We start from the raw sequence: 25,805 nt of genomic DNA, 5'->3' as shown, positions 1-25,805 counted from the left end.
TTCTGCCATTATTCTGCTCAGGCTTTGCTAGTCCCATGATTACTGTCTTTAAGAAGTACTATTTTAAAGTAAAACATCTAGACAAAGCAAACCAGACATAATGGCTTTATGCTTAACATACGACATACTCATGTTGCATCAAATTCACCTCATTCATTTATAACAGCTGCCCAGTAGAGAATTTGACTCCTGTACATATGACAGAAGGAAATAGGCATAATCCTGCATAAAAAGTGGGAGAGAATGTAGAGAAGTTTTACTCTGGAGAATACTAAAAACAATAGGAACATCAACCCCCTCCCTAAGTCAGTGAGGGTTATTTTGGTCTCCTAAAATTCGAGACATGCACTAGCAAGTCAGCTTTTAAGTAATTTTGTTAGCATGAATTATTTATATATTTAAGTGTAACATAATTATATATATATAAACATTTTTATTAAGAGCTTAAGTTTAAAAGACTGAAATACACTATGATGTTATAGGCTTCATAAAACACAGGAGACTGTGTGCTCTCCAAATCTTCACTCCTTGAAGTCAGTGTAATTTTAGGGAGGTTGAGTGGAATCATCAGAAGATGGATTTTATAAATGGGGAGGTCATTGTATAAATAATGGAATCATTTAAACAAGCTTTGAGAAATGTCTTTTATATTTGTCAGAAAACCCAAAAGCTAAAGAATAACTATAATTATAATTGGAAGGTATAATAGGTATAACAAAAAATCTTTGTAAACTATATATATAGAAATCTTTCTGGTTACTTTTTTTCTGATCAGATTTTGGGGACCCTTGAAAAAGAACACATTTCTTTTGCTTTTTCTCTTTATTCCATACACTCGTACCTTCATAATGTAAAGGAGTTTGAGACTGCAAGTACGACACGGTAAATGTCACATGGGCTCCATCTCTGTTTAAAAAAAAAAACAAAAACATAAAATGAGAATGTTAGGACCTAAAGGAGTCATTGAGACTAAAATTATTTCTTCTCCTAGATGATAAAACCAAGCATTAGAGATGAATTGATTTACCCAAAATCACTCAGCTGATGTTAAAAATTCTGGAACCAAAACCCAACCCCTGCCCCTCTAGTGACGCACCTTCTACCTGCCTTTTCCACAATACTGTATCTCTTCCAGGACAAAATGAAAGGGAGTAACTTTTCCTAGATTCAATTAGGCACTTGGTCACTTAGACTTTTCCAGTAGTACAGAAGGAGACAGCATTAGGCTATCTTTCTTGGAAACCGTTTGATGGGGCTGGAATGCCAGGAATTTGACCTACTTATGGAGGCTGTCCAACTTGGACTGAACCAGTATATTTACACTGTTTGCTATAGTAATCCCCTCGGCACTTAGAATCTAGAGCTGAAAACTGTTTGAGAGTTGCTCCCCTCTTCCAGAGCTAGCTTTCGCCAGGAAGTACCAATGGAAACAGTAGATTCCGTTACCTCAGGTCTAGGCAAATCTGTCTTTATAGCCATTCAAGTTGTATAATAAAGAGGATGAAAGCATAATTTTATGATTTTTCTCTTTCATTTCATATGTGAATTCATTTTCTAATTTTTAAATATTTTTTGTTTAATATTCTCAAGTCCCTAAGAAATGAATGAACTTAAACTCTCCCATTTGTTTAGGGATTTTTAAATTTTATAAGTATATTCATTTATTCATATATAATATCACAGTGGTTTCAAATTTGGAAGTAGTTTAAGTAAACTGACCAGTCTCTATGAGCTTGTTTATATTATTTGCTCAGCAAATTCTATGATTACATAGGTAAAAACTTTAATTCAAACCATTGTGGACTTTGATAAGATTCAAACAACTGAATTTTTACTATATAGTTCAACTATATTTTTATCTCTACCTTTGAGTAATTTTACTGATTTTCAAAACAAGCGTTTAAATGTGTGTTTTTCCCCACCAAACAATTCAAAAGTACAAAAAAGTTCAACCTATCCATTCCACTTACCAGAGGTAACTGTTATTCACAAGCCTCAGATTGTTTTATATACCTATAACAGTATGTATGTGTACACAGAATATACATGTACATAGATCCCCAGAATGTGGGTTTCTAGGAATATGAAAATGGGTTATACTATACATGTTGCTTAGCAATTTGCTAAGTTTAAATAAATACATATATATAGAGAGAAGAGAAAAATAGAAATCCTAAAATGCAGTACTTCCAAAGGGAAGTACAGCTAGTCTTCATAAAGGTGGCTACCAGGAATGATACTGTGACACTATATGTGCTCTAATTTTCCTTTGAAATAGGCAAGGAAAAAGTAGGTGGAGATATTGCCAAAAATAATGCCATTACCAAAAGTAGCATGGAAATTTTATTTACTTAAAAGTACAAATATTTTCAAGAACTTCAGAGAGCCTCTGATGTACCTGACAAATGAAAGATGAAAAAAAATTTTACATGTATTTTGTAACACTTTACTAACTTTCCAGTCTATCTAATTAACTACTATCTAATCCATTCCCCAAATTTAGTGAGTTTTTACATAATCATGCAACTCGTTTTGACATTACTAAGGCACTAGTTGACCATATTTAGTGCCCATTTAAGATTAAGATAAGTATCTTTACCTTTAGTTATACATAAATAGTATGAATTTTCAGTAGGAAACAATGCCTGCACACCACAGCAGATCTCATCAACCTATATTGCTTGTTATTTATAAACAAGACTTTGCTTTTTTCTAAGGCTATTAATATAAATCAATATACTTAAATGTATTTTCTGTGCTTATAAATATACCTACTAGAAATGTCTTTCAGAGAGTGTCTGAAAATTGGCATCTTTCCCCACTGAAGAGTCAATTTATAACCATCTCTAATAGGTGGCAATTTTAATGGATTTTCCTAGGATCCTGGAATTGTCTTAACACTCAAGGACCTGGACATGTCCAGTATTTACCTCAAACATAGCTCACTTACTTATGTTTAAACTATAGTGAAATCTTTCATGACCTTTTTTGAGTTTTCTGGTGCCTCTAAGCCTTTACTTGTAAAATAATGTTTTTTCCTAAATGTGTAAAACCAACCATTGTTGTTGTTCAGGTGCTAAGTTGTGCCTGACTCTTCGCAACCCATGGACCGTAGTACTCCAGACTCCTCTGTTAACTCCTGTCCCAGAGTTAGCTCAAATTCATGTCCGTCGAGTCAATGATGCTATCCAACCATCTCTGCCGCTCCCTTCTTTTGCCTTCAGTCTTTCCCAGCATCAGTCTTTGCCAGGGAGTTGGCTCTTCACATCAGCTGGCCAAAGTATTGAAGCTTCAGCTTCAGCATCAGTCCTTCCAGTGAATATTCAGGTCTGATTTCCTTTAGGATTGACTGGTTTGATCTCCTTGCAGTCCAAGGGACTCTCAAGAGTCTTTCTCGCAATCACATCCCTACATGACTACTGGAAAAATGTAGCTTTGACCTCTGTCAGCAAAGTGATTGTCTGGGCTTTTTAATATGCAGTGTAGTTTTATGGGTTTGATCTCTGGGTTGGGAAGATACCCTAGAAAAGGGAATACCTAACCATTCCAGTTTTCTTGCCTGGAGAATTTCATGGACAGAAGAGCGTGGCAGGCTACAGTCCATGGGGTCACAAAAGTCAGACACAACTGAGCAGCTAACACTAGATTTGTCATAGATTTCCTTGCGAGGAGCAAGTGTCTTTTAATTTCATGACCGAAGTCACCATCTGCAGTGATTTGGGAGCCCAAGAAAGTAAAATCTGTCACTGCTTCCACTTTTCCCGCTTATATTTGACATGAAGTAATGATACGATCAGATGCCATGATCTTAGTTTTTTCAATATTGAGTTTAAAGCCAGCTTTTTCACTCTCCTCTTTCACCCTCATCAAGAGTCTCTTCAGTTTCTCTTCATTTTCTGCCATTAGAGTGGTATCATCTACATACCTGAGGTTGATATTTCTCCTGGCAATGTTGATTCCGGGAGAAAACAGCCAGCCTGTGCTTCATTCAGCCCAGCATTTCACATGATGTACTTTGCATAAAAGTTTAATAAGCAGGGTGACAGTATGCAGCCTTGTCATGCTTTGCTAAGTCACTTCAGTAGTGTCCGACTCTGTGCGACCCCACAGATGGCAGCCCACCAGGCTCCCCTGTCCCTGGGATTCTCCAGGCAAGGACACTGGAGTGGGTTGCCATTTCCTTCTCCAATACATGAAAGTGAAAAGTGAAAGTGAAGTTGCTCAGTCGTATCCGACTCTTAGCGACCCCATGGACTGCAGCCTACCAGGCTCCTCTGTCCATGGGATTTTCTAGGCAAGAGTACTGGAGTGGGGTGCCATTGCCTTCTCCGCAGCCTTGTCATATTCCTTTCCAAATTTTGAACCAGTCCATTGTTCCATGTCTGGTTCTAACTGTTGCTTCTTGACCTGCATACAGGTTTCTCAGGAGACAGGTAAGGTGGTGTGGTATTCCCATCTCTTAAGAATTTTCCACAGTTTGTTGTGATCCACACAGTCAAAGGCTGTTGTGTAGCCAGTGAAGCAGAAGTTGATGTTTTTCTGGAACTCCCTTGCTTTCTCCATGATCCAATGAATGTTGACAATTTGATCTCTGGTTTCCCTGCCTCTTTGAAACCCAGCTTGGACAGCTGGAAGTTCTCAGTTCATATACCGCTGAAGGATTTTGAGCATAACCTCGCTAGCATGTGAAATGAGCTCAATTGTACAGTCATTTGAACATGCTTTGGCATTGCCCTTCTTTGGAATTGGAATGAAAACTGACCTTTTCCAGTCCTGTGGCCACTGCTGAGGTTTCAAATTTGTGATATATTGAGTGCAGCATTTTAATAGCATCATCTTTTAGGATTTGAAATAGCTCAGTTGGAATTCCATCACCTCCACTAGCTTTGTTCGTAGTAATGCTTCCTAAGGCCCACTTGACTTCACACTCCAGGATATCTGGCTCTAGGTGAGTGACCACAGCATCATGGTTATCCAGGTCATTAAGACTTTTTTATGTACAGTTCTTCTGTGTATTCTTGCCACCTCTTAATCTCTTCTGCTCCTGTTAGGTCCTTGCCATTTCTGTCCTTTATCATGCCCATCTTTGCATAAAATGTCCCCTTGATCTCTCCAATTTTCTGTAAGAGATTTCTAGTCTTCCCCATCCTATTGTTTGTCTCTATTTCTTGCATTGTTTATTTAAGAACTCTTTCTTATCTCTCCTTCCTATTCTCAGGAACTCTGCATTCAGTTGTGTATATCTTTCCTTTTCTCCCTTGCCTTTTGCTTTTCTTCTTTCCTCAACTATTTTGTAAAGTTTCCTCAGACAACCACTTTGCTTTCTTGCATTTCTTTTTCTTTGGGATGGTTTTGGTCACTGCCTCCTATATAACATTACGAACCTCTGTCCATAGTTCTTCAGACACTCTACCAGATCTAATCTCTTGAATCTACTTGTCACCGCTACTTTATAATCATAAGGGATTAGATTTAGGTCTTACCTGAATGGCCTAGTGGTTTCCCTACTTTCTTCAAATTAAGCCTGAATTTTGCAATAAGTAGCTCATGATCTGAGCTATAGTCAGCTCCAGGTCTTGTTTTTACTGACTGTATAGTGCTTCTCTGTCTTTGGCTACGAAGAATCTAATTAATCTGATAATGGTGTTGACCATCTGGTAATATTCATACGTAGACTCATCTCTTGGGTCATTGGAAAAGGATATTTGCTTTGACCAGTGTGTTCTGGCCTTTGCCCTGCTTCATTTTGTACCCCAAGGCCAGACATGCCTGTTATTCCAAGTATCTCTTGACCAATGGTGCAAAACATAAATAATACTCCTTAAGAACTTGTTACAGATTTTAGTGCATTCAGGCAGGACACCTCTACACATTTTTCTATTTCCTTCCCTCTCTTAACTGTGCTAAATGAAATTAGTCATAAACAAGGTTCAAGATGAACTAAACAAGCATGAACAACAAGAAACATCTTGTTTTATTTTCATCCCATCTCTGTACTCCAGTGAGGTAAAAAGAGTCAAATATCCCATGCATGACCTATGAGCCCATAATCTATAAGAAAACAAAGTCACTTCGTAAAAAAAAAAAAAAAAGAAAACAATTTTGTTAGCAAAATAAGGTAGATTTCAGTTAGTCTTTGTTATTTAAAACCAGAACTTCCTTTCTACGGGCTGTAATAAAAACAATCATAGAATTTCTCACCATCGGCAGACACTGGCAAAATTCTCAGAACTACCACCTTTCCCATGACAGTAACATTAAAAGAGCTATAATCCTGACTCTCTGAGAAACTCAGCTGTCTTAATCAAGATTTGCCATTTTTCCTTAAAAAAAAAGAAAAGAAAAAAAAGTACAGGGTACAGTAACTATAGTACATAGTACTATTGCATTGTCCAGGTCACCTCTTCAACAAGAAGTTTTACTACAGGTCAGCAGGTCTCTAAAGTAGGTCTGCACTTAAGGTGTTTGTTCTTGTTCCCCAAAACTCTTAAGTGAGACTGACCTAATGTTGACACCAGTGAAGAAGGTAATGTGTTATAAATACAGTCCTATTTTTGCTCTCTGAGTGGTTTTTCTTATCATATAATCATAAAGCTAATAGGTATTAAGGAACCATCTAAATCTACTGAGCTATTAGCAGGAAAATATGAGGCCACCTTGGCAAGTTAAGAATTGATTCCCTTTTTTTAACTCACCAGAGGAAGAACCTTGACAATTTCCTCTTCTAAATCAGATAGCAGTCACTACCTGAAAGATGCCATCATAACATTCCTTAAGTAATTAATCAGTCATCACAGAGGGTTCCTTCACTTAAAGATGATATTCTGAAACTATGTACTTCATCAGACATGGTTATTAACATATACAACTTATGAAAGGCTAAGTGTAGAAAAAAATAAGGTTTTCTCTGTACTCTCAACTTTTCTCACAGTACTAGAAAAAAATATACATATTACCCTCAGTAAAGGAATTTTTAAATTAAGCAAAGAGTGATTAATATAATACCCCAACTAAGATTCAAATTAGATACAAGGCAATCCACCAAAATGAGAGATTTGGTAGAACTAGTGAAGAAACATTTATTCAAAGTGAAATAATCTAATTAGAGCTCTAATCATTAGCTAAATCTTTTTTCAACAAATAAAACCTTTTTGTCTGTCTATCGATGTATAACTGCATTGTATGATTACATATTTTCAAATTCTTCCTTCTTGGAGTTTGTTGCTAACCATCATTCTTATATGTATTTGAGGTTTAATGCTTTGAATGTTGTTGACTGCTAAATAATTCCATGGAGTCAGTCTTCTCCCCTTGCCCTCGAATAGCAAGTAGAGTTTTATACCTTCTTTTTCTAAAATTCCACAGAGCATGTGTGTGGTGTATGGAGTGGTGTGGAGATCTATGCATCTAGTTTATTGCTAATCTTTATGCCACATCCTTTAGGGAGAGGAAGCAAAAACCATTCCTGGTGAATCTGTCACAGAAGAACAGTTTACTGATGAAGAAGGCAACCTCATCACCAGAAAAGTAATCACCAACGGGATTTCATGCTTCTCTTGGGTTTAGATTTTCTATTTGTTTGCTATAGTGTCAGCTCTTGAAACAGAAGAGAGAAAAAGCTCTCCTTTTCACTATTGCTTCCTATACAGATCACTCGGAAAGTACTAAGACGAATTGTTATCCCACAAGAGAGAAAACATGATGACGTGGTAATGGAGAGGAACTGTCAGAAAGAAAGCAGAGGATAAAGGCTTTGTGAACGCTTTAGAACATGCTCCTAACAGCCTGGCATCTGCAGTGTGGCAGCTTGAAGCATTTGCTGCTTTTGACATCTTGTGTATTTGATCAGGGTCAAAGAAAAAGACTTTCCTTCCTAACATTCTTTAACACCATATACTTTTACTATCTTTAGAGTTTTCACAGAGATCATTTCATTTATGGAGGATGGAATGTGCCAGTTCAAGCATGGGAGAGAAAATTTAAAAACCCTCCACCACAACCAAATCCCTCGGCCATCCCCGACCCTAGCCCTCCCGGCCCAGCACTTTACCAGCAGCCAAGGACCTGGAGAGAGAGTACTTGTTTCCAGCAGATGCACAAGGTTTAATTAAAAGTCAGAATGATAAAAGCTTGTCATAAGATCCTTACACTGAATCTCTTTCCAGTATATTCTACAGGGGAATACAAATCCCCCTCTCCCCCATCTTAGCCTGAAGAGGATTTTCCTCTCTGGGTTAACAACAGCCCATCTCCCGTGTACCAGTTAAAGAACCAAAGTCATCACCAAGCAGCGTAACTCAGCAAATGAATCTCTAACTCCCAGAGAAAACATCTCTGGTTATTTTTCATTTCTTTCCTTTCTCAGACCTTACCCTTTTCATAAAAAAAAAAAAAAAAAGAAAGAAAGAAACTTCAATACCTGTGTTTACATAAGAAAAAACTAAACTGAAAATTTCTGAGGAGTAATTCAGAAAATTGGAAGGACTACTGTGTTTTCTGTTTTAAGTAGGTTAAAAGCTGAGCATTTGTGCAAACCACTTTGCTCACAGAGAAGTGTGTCCTTGATGCTCAGTGAAGAGAGGTCTTGTTTTATGGAAAAAGGATGCCTACTTTGTCAGGAGTAAGAGGAAGGGCGTGGTAATTTCACGAATTAGAAAAGGTCTCTCAGCCCGACAGCACTTCCATGGTGTTTAGTTCATGATTAGTGCTTTACTGAGAAATTTCCGTCTCATTACAACAGATTGCTTAACATTCTGCTGACTTTAAAAGGCATAAATTATAACTTACTAATATTAGTGCCTTGAAAGCTTTAGTGATTTCTTCTAGCTTCACAGGAAATGGACAGGCTGTTTGAATGATCACTAATAGAATGAATGATTGTGAAGTATAGTAACATGGTATTCATTCTGATGGTGCTCTCCAGCTTGCCTTGATGCTGCTGAGCTGTGTGGTTAAGGTAAATAGATGGTATTTTTGGACATGAAGTGACAAAGTGCTTTAAACTGTGTCTCACTTACCCTAATCTAGCCTCAAGGAACCAGAACGGAACCTGCTTTTTATTGAAAACTCTTTCACCACGAATCTTAATGTGTACATTCCTTTCAAAACAGGGAGAAGCTTATAAGATGAAGACGAAGAAAGAAATCCGTCAAGTGGAAAAGAAGAGCCATTCATAACAGTAAACGGTCAACCAAGGTGGTAAGTAAGTGTGCTCAAATCAACAACACTAGCACATCTAATTTCACCAAATAAGTGATCCATGCCTCCTGCACCCTTCCTCTCTTTTTCACAGAATTACAGCTTTGAATATCCAGTATGCAGTTGGAGTCATTTTTATGTTTGTGTATACAAATGTTGTTGTTGTTTAGTTGCTAAGCTGTGTCTGACTCTTGTGACCCCATGAACTAGCCTGCCAGGCTCCTCTGTTCATGGGATTTCCCCAGGCAAGAATACTGGAGTGGGTTGCCGTTTCCTTCTCCCAGGGATCTTCCTGACCCAGGGATCGAACCCAGGCACTGTCTCCTGCATTGGCAGGCAGATTCTTTACCACTGAGCCACCAGGGGAGCCCATACACACACACACTAAAACTATGGCCTCCAGCTCACAGTCCATAGACTTTCTCTTCACAATTTAGTCAGGAATTTAAATGTAAATGATGTTTTCAGAAGCAAGTGTAAATATTGATCATTGAGTCTCCTCAAAGAGTGAAGGCTCAGTGTTTAAGATGCAGTAGCATTATTCATTCTAACAGGAAGGTTATTTGGCAACAAATAGTTCATATAAATGTACTTGGAAAGTTGTATTGATTCAGTTTCCCACCATTTTTGCAGAACAGCATCTGAGACTATAATTTTGGTTGGAATATATTGGTTGCCAAGTTTAAATGAAGTGACCAAAATCTCTGTGTACTACTTAATATATTTTGTATAAACAAAGCAAATTAAATAGGAGGCTAATGGGACTACTGTGTTTTCTAAGTTAAAATGTTTAGTGAGCTTTGTTTAAAGTTGTCTGAATTTTTCTTCAGAAAGAAGGGTGTTTTCCTTTAATATTGTTTTCTGAACTTTACTTTGTGCTAGTTCTTCCTACAGAACCACAATTAGAAAGCCCCTATGGGGTGAAAAAGCAGATAGAGCTTTGAAAAGCTCTTTGTAAGTCTGTGAGACAAAGCTGGATGAGTTCTTAGGGCTGTTCACCAAGAGTTTTCGTAGCCCCCAGAAACAAAGAGCAAAGAGATCCCAGTTTCCACTTCCATTCATCTGCTGTTCCCCAGTTACCAGAATCCTGGTATTTGGAGTGTTGCCATAAGGAACTGAGAAATCAGAGTCTCGTTGCCCCAAATTTTGTATGTGAGGTGACTGTAACTAAGACCCAAAGAAATTCTTAGTCCCTCCACCGCCAAAAAAACTCTTATTATTTGCCTGCTTATTCACTTAAGGATTGATTTCACTTTCTCTCCATGAGGCTTTCTGCCTAAGGCGCTGGGGAATCACTAGTCAACAACACTAGGGCGGTCCTGGCCCTCACTGACCTTGTGTTTGGAGAGTTCATGGTAGGCAGTCGTTTCAGTATTTCAGGCTTTGAGGAAACTCCTGGGAACTGCAGAGAGCTCTGGAAATAACAACGTTTGCTCTACACCCTCGCCCAGTGCTGCAGGCGTACCCTTCACTTGATTCTCACAGTCAGTCCTCTTGGACTGGCACCTTTATCATCCCCATTTAACAGGCTCAGAATTGCCCAAGGTCACCTAAGTAAAAAGCGGCAGAAATAGGATGCAAACCCTAACGGGCAGCTCCGGAGCCCACACTCTTAACCCTGGTAACTGGATATCTGACCTTGTCTGAGGTGACAGGGAAGGTTTTCTTTGAGAAAATGATGCTTGAGCTGTTTTAAAGGGTGAATAGGACTCAGTTGGGTAAAGAGGAAGACACTGGATGGTGTTTGGGGTAACCTTCCAGGCATAGGCTACAGCATTTTGCAAAGGCCAGAAGGAGAAAGAAACAAGAAGGGAGAATAGGTCAGTGCAGCTGGTAGAAAGTTTTGGCCTTGTGTCTGGAGAGGTAAGAAAGATTCCGGTCTCATAAGCCTCTTTCCACTAAAAGTTTAGGTTTTGCATCACTTACTCTAGCTGCAAGACACAGAATGAAGGGAGGTGACCATAATAGATGAGCAGATAACCTGTTAAACTACTGAAGATGCTGGCTTGGGCAGTAAGGATTATAAGAGGTAGTGACAGTAAGGCTGAATCAAGAGATAGTGACATGAATTGCTTTTTGTCAGATGATAAGGGTGAGAGATGAGAAAATTAAGGATGACATCAGTGAGGCAATATCTAGAATGAACCCACCCATTATTCATGTCTTACTGCTGAACCTAGTAAAAGACATATATATATATATTTTTTTTTAATTGAGGTGTAGCTGATTTACAATATTAGTTTCAGATGCATAACACAGTGATCCAAAAGTTTTATAGATTGTACTCCATTCAAAATTTTTATAGATTATACTCCATTTAAAGTTTTTGTAAAATACTGGCTATATTTCACTGGGCTGTACAATATGTCTTTGTAGCTAATTTACTGTACACACCTTAGTCTGTACCTTTTAATCTCCTACCCTTGTCTCGTCCCTTCTGCCTTCCCTCTCCCCACTGGTCACTAATGGTTTGTTCTCTATATCTGTGAGTCTATATTTTGCTATATTCTGTTATTACTTATATGTGGACTAAAAAATAAATATGTATTTGTCTTTCTCTGACTTATTCACAAACCATAATATTCTCCAGGTCCATCTATGCTGTTGTAAATGGCAAAATTTCACTTTTTAAATATTCCGTTCTGTATATATATATATACACATCTTCCTTATCCACTATTTGACCCACTTATTTTTGCTATTGTTTCCGTTGCCTTAGGAGACATATCCAAAAAAGATATTGCTACAGTTTATGTCAAAAAGTATTCTGTGTTTTCTTCCATGACTTCTATGGTTCCCAGTATTACTTTTAGGTCCTTAATCTATTCTTAGTGTTTTAGTTTTCTTTTTATATGTTGTGACAAATGTTCTATTCTTATTCTTTGACATGTGGGTGTCCAATTTTCCCAGCATCACTTATGGATGTTTTTCTCCATTGCATATTTTTGCCTGTTTTACCATAGATTAATTGACCATAAATGTGTGGGTTTATTTTTGGGCTCTCTAGTCTGTTCCATTGATCTGTGTGTGTGTTTTTGTGCCAGTAGCATACTGTTTTAATTACTATAGCTTTGTAATATAGTCTGAAGTCAAGGAGCATCGTACCTCTAGCTCTGTTCTTCTTTCTCAAGATTTCTTTGGCTAATTAAAAAGAATGCAGTAATGCCATCTGTAGCAACATCAGTTCAGTTCACTTGCTCAGTCATGTCCAGCTCTTTGCGACCCCATGAATCGCAGCACGCCAGGCCTCCCTATCCATCACCAACTCCCGGAGTTTACCTAAACTCATGTCCATCGAGTTGGTGATGCCATCTAACCATCTCATCCTCTGTCATCCCCTTCTCCTCCTGTCCCCAATCCCTCCCAGAATCAGGGTCTTTGCCAATGAGTCAACTCTTCACATGAGGTGGCCAAAGTATTGGAGTTTCAGCCTCACCATCAGTCCTTCCAATAAACACCCAGGACCGATCTCCTTTAGGATGGACTGGTTGGATCTCCTTGCAGTCCAAGGGACTCTCAAGAGTCTTCTCCAACACCACAGTTCAAAAGCATCAATTCTTTGGCACTCAGCTTTCTTCACAGTCCAACTCTCACATCCATACATGACCACTGGAAAAACCATAGCCTTGACTAGATGAACCTTTGTTGGCAAAGTAATATCTCTGCTTTTGAATATGCTATCTAGGTTGGTCATAACTTTCCTTCCAAGGAGTAAGCGTCTTTTAATTTCATGGCTGCAGTCACCATCTGCAGTGATTTTGGAGCCCATAAAAATAAAGTCTGACACTGTTTCCACTGTTTCCCCATCTATTTCCCATGAAGTGATGGGACCAGATGCCATGATCTTTGTTTTCTGAATGTTGAGCTTTAAGCCAACTTTTTCACTCTCCTCTTTCACTGTCATCAAGAGGCTCTTTAGTTCTTCCTCACTTTCTGCCATAAGGGTGGTATCATCTGTATATCTGAGGTTATTGATATTTCTCCTGGCAATCTTGATTCCAGCTTGTGCTTCTTCCAGCCCAGCATTTCTCATGATGTACCCTACATAGAAATTAAATAAGCAGGGTGACAATATGCAGCCTTGACGTACTCCTTTTCCTACTTGGAACCAGTCTGTGGTTCCGTGTCCAGTTCTAACTGTTGCTTCCTGACCTGCATATAGGTTTCTCAAGAGGCAGGTCAAGTGGCCTGGTATTCCCATCTCTTGAAGAATTTTCCAAAGTTTATTGTGATCCATATAGTCAAAGGCTTTGGCATAGTCAGTGAAGCAGAAATAGATGTTTTCTGGAACTCTCTTGCTTTTTCCATGATCCAGCAGATGTTGCCAATTTGATCTCTGGTTCCTCTGCCTTTTCTAAAACCAGCTTGAACATCTGGAAGTTCATGGTTCACATATTGCTGAAGCCTGGCTTGGAGAATTTTGAGCATTACTTTACTAGCCTGTGAGATGAGGCAATTGTGCAGTAGTTTGAGCATTCTTTGGCTTTGCCTTTCTTTGGGATTGGAATGAAAACTGACCTTTTCCAGTCCTGTGGCCACTGTTGAGTTTTCCTTATATATTGTTATACCAAGTGAAGCAAATCAGAGGACTAATATTGTATGACATGTGAAATCTATAAAGAAATTACACAAACGAACTTACTTACAAAACAGACTCACAGACTTAGAGAAATAACTAAAGGTTGCCAGAGGGAAGGATTTGTGGGGGAGATAGAGTTAGGGCGTTTGGGATGGACGTGTACACACTGCTATATTTAAAATGCATAGCCAACAAGGGAACTCTGCTCAATGTTATGTACAGCCTGGATAGGAGGGGAGTTTGGGGGAGAATGGATACATGTATATGTATGGTTGAGTCCCTTTGCTGTCCACCTGAAACTATCACAACTTTGTTAATCAGTTAAAAAAAAGACTGCTTTGGCTATATGGCAGATTAATAAAACACTAAGCATGAATTTGCCATTTAAATTACTCTGTTTAAGCAATTCTAAGTGATAAATAAAACTAGAAGAGAGTTCAGTTTAGCTGTCAGCTCTAGTATGCCCCTAAAAGTTTAGTAACTTGTTCAATCATAGAGTCAGACTCTGAGTAGGAAAGAACCAAAAAGGTTATCTACACCAGTGAAGCCATTTTTCTAGAGTAACATATACCTAATACCTATGAATAAATAACACCAAAAAAAAAAGTGAAAATGTTAAGCTTCCAGGGTCATTTAGAACAAATTAATACAGAAATGACTTGTCAAAACTATACGAGAGACATCAGAATGATAAATAATCCACTCTGTAAAACAGTGGGCTTGGCTTTGGCTTGTTTGCTACACCACTCAAAGGAAAGAGAAACTCAATAGGAGCATTCATATGAATGTGAAAATAGCTTCAACGTAAAGCAAACTAAATGTGTCAGATGGAAAGAACAGTGATTTGACTGCAAGCCTCATTTTACTCTCCAGGGTATTTACCTTTCATAAGTGAACTTAGGAAATGAGTCCAAGAATATTGCCTATAATTCCAGGACACTGAATGTGTGCTCTGGAAAAATCAATTTGCAAATATATTGAGGGTTTTTATGACCCTGCTGGCTGTCTTTTTATTTTTTTAACAGTAGAACAACTAATAAGCACATGGAATGTGGCCAAATTTCACTGAATATCAGATGGTAACATTAAAATTTTTATTCTGGTTTTATAATCAGTTGAATTTTGAACTATCTGAACCCTACACCTGCCTTTCTTTAATACTGAGTCACAGCCATCCTATTTTTAATGTAAGGGAAAAGCTGATGGCTGAACATAAATATAAAGATGTATACATAATATATAATGATTTATACCTTATAAAATGGTTTTACATTTTTGTCTTACTTGTCAAATAAGCTTCCAGGAAGGTCAGACTGATTTTGATTGCTACCTTTTACAGATGAGGATGCTAAGGCTCAGAGAGGTCATATGACCTTTCTTCTGTTACACAGCTGTGATTGGAAGAACTAGAACTTAACTCAAGATTGATACTTCACTTAGTGTCCAATGCCACTAGGCTGTCTTTCTAAAATTACTTATGAATAATAATAGCCATATCCCATCAGAGATTACTATATGCCAGGTAAGATCATTACATACATTACCTCATGTAGTCCCCAAAACAATGCTATAAGGTAAATACTATTATCCCTTTTTTAATAAAGGAGGAAACTGAAGTTTGGAAGAATTAAATGACTTACCCAAGGTCTGTAGCTAATGAGCAAAAGAATAAAACTTGAACTTATCCAGAGCCTAGCTCTTAACTGTTACTCATACTAATAGTTAAACAATATTTGATTATTATCAGAAACCTAAAAGCATTTTGAATCAGAGACATATGTAAAGGCAACCTGCAGTAAATTTCTTCATACAGTACACAGTGAAAATACTCAGTGTTTTGGTTTTGGTTTTTAAAATAAAACAAACCTTCCTACCATAATCTCCAAATGTTTACTTTAAAAATGCCATTAGAGAACTGATTAGTGAGGCTGTGGCATGAGAAGGCCCCCAGATATATGTCATAAAAGACTGTGGAACAGCTGCATTTTAAACCTCTTTCAGGGAAATGCTCAAGATCGCACAGCCACGTGGAAGCCAGGAGCAGCAACAGCACCCAGGCCTGCTGGGGAAATACTTTATTACCCGAGGTCAAAACGTTGACTCATTTCATTCATGTCTTCAAAAAGTATTTGACCTTCTACCTGGCTTAGAGTGAAAAACCTAGATACACAGAGGTGAATAAAACCTCCATGGCCTCTGCCCTTTTACATCTCTCAGCCTGCAAAGGGGAAAGAGATGGGACACATGTTGTCTAAGGGCTAAAAGTATGAAGTCCAAGATCCAAGGAAGAATGACACAGGAACATATTTAGACTTGGGGGCTGGGGAAAGTCATGCCATTTATGCTAAGGCCTCATAGGTACCACCAGCAATGAAAACGGGAAGGAAAAGAGGACTCCAAGCAAAGGGTACAACATCTGCAAGGGCCCTGAGGTAGGAAAAGGCCTAACACATTTCAGGACATGAAAGATCAGTGCCCCAGAGCCTGGTGAGCTGGTGGTGACTCAGGCAGGCCCATGATGAAATGAGAAGTGCTTCCTCATAGGCCAGACTATAGGATTTGGATTTCATTAAAAAAAAAAAAAAAAGACATTGAAGCCTTTGAAAGATTTTAAGCAAGACCCTGACCTTTTTTTTTTTTTTTTTAAACACATCAGCTATGTAGAGAAGGATTGGAGGGAAAACAAGAATAAACTGAAGGGGATGAGCTAGGACGTCATTGCTATCGTCCAGCTAAGCCACACGATGACAGGGCTAGGACCTGGGCTGTAGTTTTAGGAAAGTCGACAGTATCTGATGGCTTGGAGGTAGGATGGAGAAGAGTTGAATCAAGAATGACACCAGGTTCCAAGTATAAGCAAGTGGGTGGTGGAAAAAGGAACAGGATGGGTTTTGAAACTATCAAGAACTCAGGCCATTTGTCAGTCCGTAAGTCTGGAGCTCTGAGGAAAGATTGTGACTTGACATATAAAAATGAGTGTTATCACTCAAGAGGTGAGTCCTGAATATCAGAGAAAGGGAACACCAGAGAATAGATGTGATTACCTAGGGAGAAAGTGAACGTGAGCAAAGAAGGGGCTCAGGATTGAACCGCAAAGAACATTTTGAAGAGAACAGAGCTTTAGAAGGTTGCCTCTGACCTCTTCCTTCCTAGAGATCTCCAAGCTGTTCTATCTGTTCTGATCTAAAACTGCCTACATAGTCAGCCTTGGCCCTCCAGCATATTTGTTTGGTTTTACCATTAAATATTTTAATCCTTGCAGTTTAATATCAGTGGATAAAAGAAACTTTCCTGTAATGCAGCTTGGCTGATAAGCTTTTATAAATAAGTGATCACACACACTTAGAGCCCCTTTACTCTTAGCATGTGGCACTCACTGTGTTTGTGATCGAGAGTCCCACGTTTAAGACGTTATCCTAATACAACTCAGCCATAACAAAGAGTGGAATAATGTCATTTGCTGCAACATGGATGGATCTGGAGATCATCACACTAAGGTGAACAGGGAAGACGCATCACCTATATGTGACATCTTAAAAAGGAAATACAATGAACTTATTTCCAGGACAGAAAGAGACTCACAGACGTGGAAAACATGCATATGGTTATAAAAGGGAAAACAGGGCTGAGGGAAGGAGAAATTAGGAGATTGGAATTGATACACTGCTGCTGCTGCTGCTGCTGCTAAGTCGCTTCAGTCATGTCCGACTCTGTGCGACCCCATAGATAGCAGCCCACCAGGCTCCCCCGAACCTGGGATTCTCCAGGCAAGAACACTGGAGTGGGTTGCCATTTCCTTCTCCAATGCATGAAAGTGAAAAGTGAAAGTGAAGTCGCTCAGTCGTGTCCGACTCTGTGCGACCCCATAGACGGCAGCCCACCAGGCTCCTCCATCCATGGGATTTTCCAGGCAAGAGTACTGGAGTGGGGTGCCATTGCCTTCTCCATTGATACACTACTATATATAAAATAATCAACCAGGGCCTACTGTATAACACAGGGAACTATACTCAATATTTTGTAATAACATATACAAGAATCTGAAGAATAGATATGTATGTGTATGTGTACACATATATATATATAAAATCACTTTGATGTATACCTGAAATTAACACAACTTTGTAAATCAACTTTCCTTCATATATATAAATTGAAAAAAGACATTATCCCAAGCATTGCTACTTACTTGAGGACATATAACTACAGTCTAGACCAAGAGGCAAACATGACTGTAAACAACACAAGTCAAAACACAGAGCTATAGTAAAAGATATAAACAAATTGCTAGGAGAATTCACTGGAAGATGTAATAAACTCCAATGGAGGAGAGCTTGCAAAGCTTCTCGGAAGTGCATATTTAAAGTGGCTTCTGAAGACAGATTAGGATTTAAGACTGGGCAGTGTGATGATACGTGCTAATCTCTCGACTGTGGCCTTTATCCTAGAGACCATAGGGTACCACTGGAAGTGTTGTGGTAGGAGAATAATACAGTCAGATGGGAGTTAGATAACCCTAGTGGTAGGAAAGGGAGTTAGTGGGAGGAGAGTTCCAACACGAGGAACCCAGTTACGAGACACAATGAGGGCCTGAACCTGGGCAGAGAGAACAGAAAGTTGAGGGCAGATGTGAGGAACATATTAGAAGCCTAACAACCAGATTAACTCTATAGAGGGAGTGAGATTGTGAACTTGTGTGTAATCACTAACAAAAATATAGACCCTAAGAGGAGAAAAATAAAATTCGAGATTGAAATAGGCCAATCTGTAGTGCTTCAGAGTTTGTCAGTAATGAGGAAGAGAAATGGAGGCTAATGAGCTTAATGTGGTATAGAAGTGGCCTGAGTGAAGATAAACCACAGGCTCACTAGCTGTGTAAGCCTGACTAACCTATTTAACTTCTCTGCCTTAATTTCTTGGCCTCTATTAGGATAAGAGTAACATATCAAATGTAAATCACTTAAAATAGTGACTGGCAAGCCCATAGTAAGCACTCAGCTATTATTATTAATAGTAGGGTTAAGAGAAGTGGGGTCAGGGATATAAATTAGGAGTTTGGGATTAACACATACACTACTATATATAAAATGCTGGCCACCCACTCCAGTGTCTTGCCTGAAAATCCCCATGGACGGAGGAATGTGGTGGGCTACAGTTCATGTGGTCATAAAGAGCTGGACACGACTGAGCAACTGAGCAACAGTAACAATATATATTAAACAGGTAAACAACAAGGGCCTACTCTGTAGCACAGGGAACTATACTCAGTATCTTGTCATGACTATACTGGAGAAGGGAATGGCAAACCACTTCAGCAGTCTTGCCTTGAGAAGCCCGTGGACATGTATGAAAAGGCAAAAAGATATGACACTGAAAGATGAACACCCCAGGTCAGTAGGTGTCCAATATGCTACTGGAGAAGAGCAGAGAAATAGCTCCAGAAAGAATGAAGAGGCTGGGCCAAAGCAGAAACAACGCCCAGTTGTGGATGTGTCTGGTGGTGAAAATAGACTCTGATGCTGTAAAGAACAACATTGCATAGGCACCTGGAATGTTAGATCCATGAATCAAGGTTAACTGGAAGTGGTCAGACAGGAGATGGCAAGAGTGAACATCAACATTTTAGGAATCAGTGAAATGAAATGGATGGAAATGGGTGAATTTAATTCAGATGACCATTATATCTACTACTGTGGGCAAGAATCCCTTAGAAGAAATGGAGTAGCCCTCACAGTAACAATAGAGTCCAAAATACACTACCCGGGTGCAGTCTCAAAAACAACAGAACGATCTTGATTCGTTTCCAAGGAAACCATTCAGTATTACAGTAATCTCAATCTATGCTCCAATCACTAATACTGAAGAAGATGAAGTTGAATGGTTCTATGAAGACCTACAAGATCTTCTATAACTAACACCAAAACAAAAAAGATGGCCTTTTCATCATAGAGGAGTGGAATGCAGAAGTAGGAAGTCAAGAGATACCTGGAGTAACAGGCAAATTTGGAGTATAAAATGAAGCAGGGCAATGGCTAACAGAGTTTTGCCAAGAGAACACACTGGTCATAACAAACACCCTCTTGCAACAACACAAGAAACGACTTTACACATGGACATCACCAGGTGGTCAGTACCAAAATCAGGCTGATTATGTTCTTTGCAGTCAAAGATGGAGAAGTTCTATACAGTCAGCAAAAACAAGACTGGGAGTTGACTGAGGCTCAGATCACCAACTCCTTATTGCAAAATTCAGATTTAAATTGAAGAAAGTAGGGAAAACCACCAGGCCATTCTGGTATGACCTAAATCAAATCCCTTAGGATTATACAGTGGAAGTGACAAATAGATTCAAGAGATTGGATCCAATAGAGAACCTGTAGTACGATGAGGTTTATAATATTGTGCAGGAAGTGGTGACCAAAACCATCCCTAAGAATAAGAAATGCAACAAGGAAAAACGGTTGTCTGAGGAGGCCTTACAAATAGCCAAGAAAAGAAGAGAAACAAAAGGCAAAGGCAAAAAGGAAAGATATACCCATCTGAATGCAGAGTTCCAAATTGCAAGGAGAGATACGAAAGCCTTCTTCAGTGAATAGTGCAAAGAAATAGAGGAAAACAATATAATGGAAAAGACTAGAGATCTCTTCAAGAAAATTAGAGATATCAAGGAAACATTTCATGCAAAGATGGGCACAATAAAGGACAGAGATAGTATGGACCTAAAATAAGCAGAAGATATTAAGAAGAGGTGGCAAGAATGCACAGAAGAACTGTACAAAAAAGGTTTTAATGACCCAGATAACCACAATAGTGTGCTCACTCACTTAGAGCCAAATATCCTGGAGTGTGAAGTCAAGTGAGCCTTAGGAAGCATTACTATGAACAAAAGCTAATGGAGTTGATGGAATTCCAGCTGAGTTATTTCAAATCCTAAAGGTTGATGCTGTGAAAGTGCTGCACTCAATATGTCAACAAATTTGGAAAACTCAGTAGTGGGTGGCCACAGGACTGGAAAAGGTCAGTTTTCATTCCAATCTCAAGGAAGGGCAATGCCAAAGAATGTTCAAACTACCATAAGATGGCACTCATTTCACATGCTAGCAAGGTAATGCTCAAGATCCTACAAGCTAGGCTATAACAGTATGTGAACCAAGAACTTCCAGATGTACAAGCTGGATTTAAAATGGGCAGAGGAACCAAAGATTAAATTGCCAACATTCACTGGGTCATAGAGAAAGCAAGAGAGTTCCACAAAAACATCTACTTCTTCTTTATTGACTATGTGAAAGTCTTTGCCTGTGTGAATCACAACAAACTGTGGAAAATTCTTAAAGAGATGGGCATGCAAGACCACCTTAGCTGCCTCCTAAGAAACCTGTATGCAAGTCAAGAGGCAACAGAATATTACATGGCACAACAGACCGGTTCCAGATGAGGAAAGGCATACGTCAAGGCTGTATATTGTCACCCTGCTTATTTAACTTATATGCAGAGCACATCATGCAAAGTGCCAGGCTGGATGAAGCACAAGCTGGAATCAAGACTGTTGGAAGAAATATCAATAACCTCAGATATGCAGATGACACCACCCTTATGGCAGAAAGTGAAGAACTAAAGAGCCTCTTGATGAAAGTGAAAGTGGAGAGTGAAAAAGTTGGCTCAAAAGTCAACATTCAGAAAACTAAGATCACAGCATTCAGTCCCATCACTTCATGGCAAATAGATGGGGAAACAATGGAAACAGTGACAGACTTTATTTTCTTAGGCTCAAAAATAATTGCAGACAATGATTGTAACCATGAAATTAAAAGACACTTGCTCCTTGGAAGAAAAGCAATGACCAATCTAGATAGCGTATTTAAAAGCAGAGACATCACTTTGATAACAAAGGTCCAGATAGTCAAAGCTATGGTTTTTCCAGTAGTCATGTACAGATGTGAGAATTGGTCCATAAAACAGGCTGAGTTCTGAAGATCAATGCTTTTGAACTGTGGTGCTGGAGAAGACTCTTGACAGTCCCTTGGACTGCAAGGAGATCCAACCAGTCAATCCTAAAGGAAATCAGTTCTGAATATTCATTGGAAGCACTGATGCTGAAGCCCCAATATTTTGGCCACTTGACGCAAGGAACTGATTCGTTGGAAAAGACCCTGATGCTGGGAAAGATTGAGGGCAGGAGGAGAAGGTAGCAACAGAGGATGAGTTGGTTGGATGGCATCATCGACTCAACTGACTTGAGTCTGAGCAAACTCTGGAAGACAGTGAAGGGCAGGGAAGCCTGGAGTGCTGCAGTCCATGGAGTCACAAAGATTTGGACACAACTGAGCAACTAAACAACAACAACAACCTGTGTGTGTGTGTATACATATATATAGGTATGTGTGTGTTTGTGTATATATATACATATATATATTAAACACTTTGCTCTACACTTGAAACTAACACAACACTGTAAATCAACTATACTTCAATTCTTTAAAAATGACGTAAATTTTTAAAAAAGAAAAGAGGTGAGAAGAGAGCCAAGAACAGCACCTGGAAGATCCTGGGTTTAGGAGGCCAGTGGGCTGAGCAGCGGCAGCCAGCTGTGCTAGAATACAGCAGTGGGAGAGGTCAGAACAGCAGCATCACTCAAATCCTCCCTGTGTCACATTGGTTTGTACTTCAGAACACTTTGTTATTTTGTATCACTTGTTTTTCATGGTATCCCTGGGAAACCAGTAGAATAGGTATTCTCATTCCTCTTTAATACAGACAGCAGAATCGATGAGGTTGTAGTTAATGACAGAAACGGATTTTAACTCCGGCTTCCTGATTCTGCTTCCAGGAAATCAGAACTCTGCTTTGAATTGTTTCACCCCAAATTCAGGACTCTATCCTCCAGAATATTTTCCAGAATTCATCTGGAGTAGATAATGCTTTTATGTAGCATTTCTTTTCATCTTTCTTACCCTTTAAAAAAAAATCCCTAATTGTCTAAAAGCAGGGCTCAATAGCCAGGTAGCTTGACTTCCAGTTCTGGCTCTCCCACACACTAAATGCACTGCCAGTATAATAGCCCTGTGGCTCTGCTTCCTTATTTGTAAAATGGAAGAAATAGTACCTCATGGTTATTAGGATTAAACAAGCTAATCCCCCTTAGAGCAGTGCCTGGCACATCATAAACATTTAATAATGACGACAATATTTAGTTAGTTGCCCTACTAAGTTAACTATAAAACGAGCACTGTATTTTTCTTCCACTGCCAACATGTACATCAATACTTTCCCAATAATTTCTTTTTTTAAAACTGGCCTTGTTACCTCAGATATTTTTTAATCAGAAGTCACTAGAAGAGAACAAACAAAAATTAAGTCTCACTTATTGGTATTAGTTGAAGAACAAATCTACATAAACTGGGAATTATTTTTAAATTACACAATTAGCATTACATAAAGTAATTAGAATTAACACTTAGGAAAAAATGTTCTTAGCCTCATGACTTCCTTAACAAGAGAGAAAAAGAGAAGGGAATGGAAGAGAGAAGTGGGTTAGGAAGAGAAGAACTAGAACAACAAATTCTCTGTTATCAGTGAGCTATAGGGAAGGCATATCAGAAAAGGCTTTCTTTAAGGCGTAACAGAGCTCAGTCTTTAAATGAATCAGAGTTAGCCTGCAAAGGTGGGTCTCACTAGGGAGAAGATAGCCCAGAGGTTCAAGAAGATGGCATTTGAAACACACTTAGAGGGTAAAGAGGAGTTAGAGATAAACGAAGATGGCAGCAGGGGATTATAGGTGGATACAAAATCATTAGCAAAGAAAAGGAAATTGGAAACCAACTGGGATGATGACTGGCATGTAGTCTAGATTCTCTAGATCTTCCAAGTGTGATCTGTGGACCAGCAGTATCAGCATCATCCAGGAGTCTTATTAGAAATGCAGAAACTCCTGGCTCACCCTGACCTACCTGATCAGAATCCACTTTAGAAGATCCCTGGGTGATAGATATGCAGTTTAAGTTGTGGGAAGCACTGCTTCAGAACATATTACTGGCTCTTAATCTGGGTGGAACACTGGAATCATCTACAGGTTGTTTGTTTTTTTTTTAAAGTTTTTATGCTGTGCGCCACCCAGCTGATATGGGATATGGCCTGGATACTGGGATTTTTTTTAAATCTCCCCAGATAACTCTAATGTGTATCCAAGTTTGAGAACCAGTGGAGATTGTTAAACAGTGATTTTCAGTGGAGAGTACGGGCAGTAAGCATGAAAAGATTTATTGGGCTGAACTGCAGAGAGCTAAAGGTGTAAGGGGGTGGGTGGGTGTGTGTGTGGGTGTGTGTGTGATGTTGCTGTTAGTTTGTTTTTAGTTAGGTACTAGCGGTTAAGTACCACTCTGCAGAGAGCTCAATTTGTAAGGGGCGTGGGGGTGTGTGTGTGTGTGGATGTGTGATGTTGCTGTTAGTTTGTTTTTAGCTAGGCACTAGTGGTTAAGTACCACTATTACATGAACCTATAAAGGAAAAGTTGGTTTTAACCAAAGGTGTAAGGGTTATGTGTGTGTGATGTGCTTTTAGTTTGTTTTTAGCTAGGCACTAGATGGCAACCCACTCCAGTGCTCTTGCCTGGAGAATCCCAGGGACGGGGGAGCCTGGTGGGCTACCGTCTATGGGGTCACACAGAGTCGAACACGACTGAAGTGACTTAGTAGTAGTAGTAGCCCTGGTAAGCTGCACTCCATGGGGTCACTAAGAGTCGGACACGACTGAGCGACTTCACTTTCCCTTTTCACTTTCATGCACTGGAGAAGGAAATGGCAACCCACTCCAGTGTTCTTGCCTGGAGAATCCCAGGGACAGAGGAGCCTGGTGGGCTGCCATCTATGGGGTCGCACAGAGTCGGACATGGCTGAAGCGACTTAGCAGCAGCAGTGGTTAAGTACCACTATTACATGAACCTATAAAAGGAAAGTTGGTTTTAACCAAAGGTGTAAGGGTTGTGTGTGTGTGCTATGTGCTTTTAGTTTGTTTTTAGCTAGGCACTAGGGGTTAAGTACCACTATTACATGAATCTATAAAGGAAAGGTTGATTTTAACCTACATATATATTCCTGACTTGAAAATGTGATGAAGAAAGTACAACATTCATCTGTGAAATATAAACTGCCTTGAAAATCCAATGAATAGTTCTTTTTTGACATTTTAAATTTCTTAACAAATGTATACTGAAATAACTAAATACAACGATTGGTTTTCTGAGTTGTTTTCCACTACATTGGGGTTTGAAAAGCATGAAAACCCAAAGACAGATTTCTAAATGCAAATGCCTCAAACTCAGGTCCATTATTTAAACCCAGACACAGAAGATGACTCAAATTCTCTTTCCGAAATGTCATCTTGACAAAGGTGCAAGCCTGCTCTTGCGCCTTTCCATCAGATGGCGATCTCATCACAGTTTATACAGACTGTCACTATTGTGTAAGAACCCAGAGCCACTCTGCCAAGATGCTTATGCTTTTTGTGTAACAGTGTCCTTGGCGTACGCTTTTGCCCAATGAATAACATTCTTACACCCCATGTGGTTGGGGCCTATATACCCTGACTGTGTGACCAAGAACAAGATAGCTATAAAAGGGGAAGTAACACTCTACTTTTTAAACAATCATTCACATTATACCTGGATATAAATAGGTATAATAGATTTTTTTTAATTATAGAAACATATCCACTATTTCTAGCAAGATAATGTTTGCTTGCATTGAGGTGATAAGAGAAAGACCTTGCTTCTTACTGCAAGATTAAGTGGGAAGCTGGATTGGCTTTTGGAAGATGAGGCCAAACAGAGCTGAACTGGGTTGTAGTGATGATCACATAGCTATATACATTTATTATTAACCTATATTTACAATAGATAAATTATATGGTATATAAATTCTGTATCAGTTAAGCTGTAAAAAGTTGAGGGGGGCAGTGTTCAATTAGAAGAAAATTGCTGAGAGGTTTCCCTAAGAAAACGAAGTGAGATCACTGGAGTAGCATTATCATAGAG

At 39.0% G+C, this 25,805-nt stretch overlaps 1 protein-coding gene and 1 long non-coding RNA gene across 9 annotated transcripts in view; one reads left to right on the top strand and one right to left on the bottom strand.

The window, feature by feature from the left end:
• The window catches only part of LOC133240372 (uncharacterized), a 111,694-nt gene that overhangs the window by 10,939 nt on the left and 74,950 nt on the right, over positions 1–25,805 (bottom strand). The window contains exon 2 of the long non-coding RNA XR_009734207.1: positions 842–906. This is a non-coding gene — a long non-coding RNA (uncharacterized LOC133240372). The remainder of the gene's footprint in view (positions 1–841; positions 907–25,805) is intronic.
• ANK3 (ankyrin 3) overlaps positions 1–25,805 on the top strand; it is a 749,200-nt gene that overhangs the window by 720,508 nt on the left and 2,887 nt on the right. For 5 of the 8 annotated variants that reach the window (XM_061405045.1, XM_061405049.1, XM_061405048.1 and 2 more), the window contains one exon: positions 9,111–9,198. In XM_061405045.1, the coding sequence (XP_061261029.1) occupies positions 9,111–9,176 (66 nt within the window). In that variant the 3' untranslated portion in view covers positions 9,177–9,198. Of the gene's footprint in view, positions 1–7,443; positions 7,528–7,649; positions 7,710–9,110; positions 9,199–25,805 lie in introns of all 8 variants that reach the window. The other 3 variants (XM_061405044.1, XM_061405047.1, XM_061405051.1) reach the window with 1 other exon arrangement.

Source organism: Bos javanicus, chromosome 28 (assembly GCF_032452875.1).
Source record: "Bos javanicus breed banteng chromosome 28, ARS-OSU_banteng_1.0, whole genome shotgun sequence".
Lineage (NCBI taxonomy): Eukaryota > Metazoa > Chordata > Mammalia > Artiodactyla > Bovidae > Bos > Bos javanicus.
Note: the sequence above shows the minus strand (reverse complement) of the source record. Positions and strands in the feature narration are given on the sequence as shown.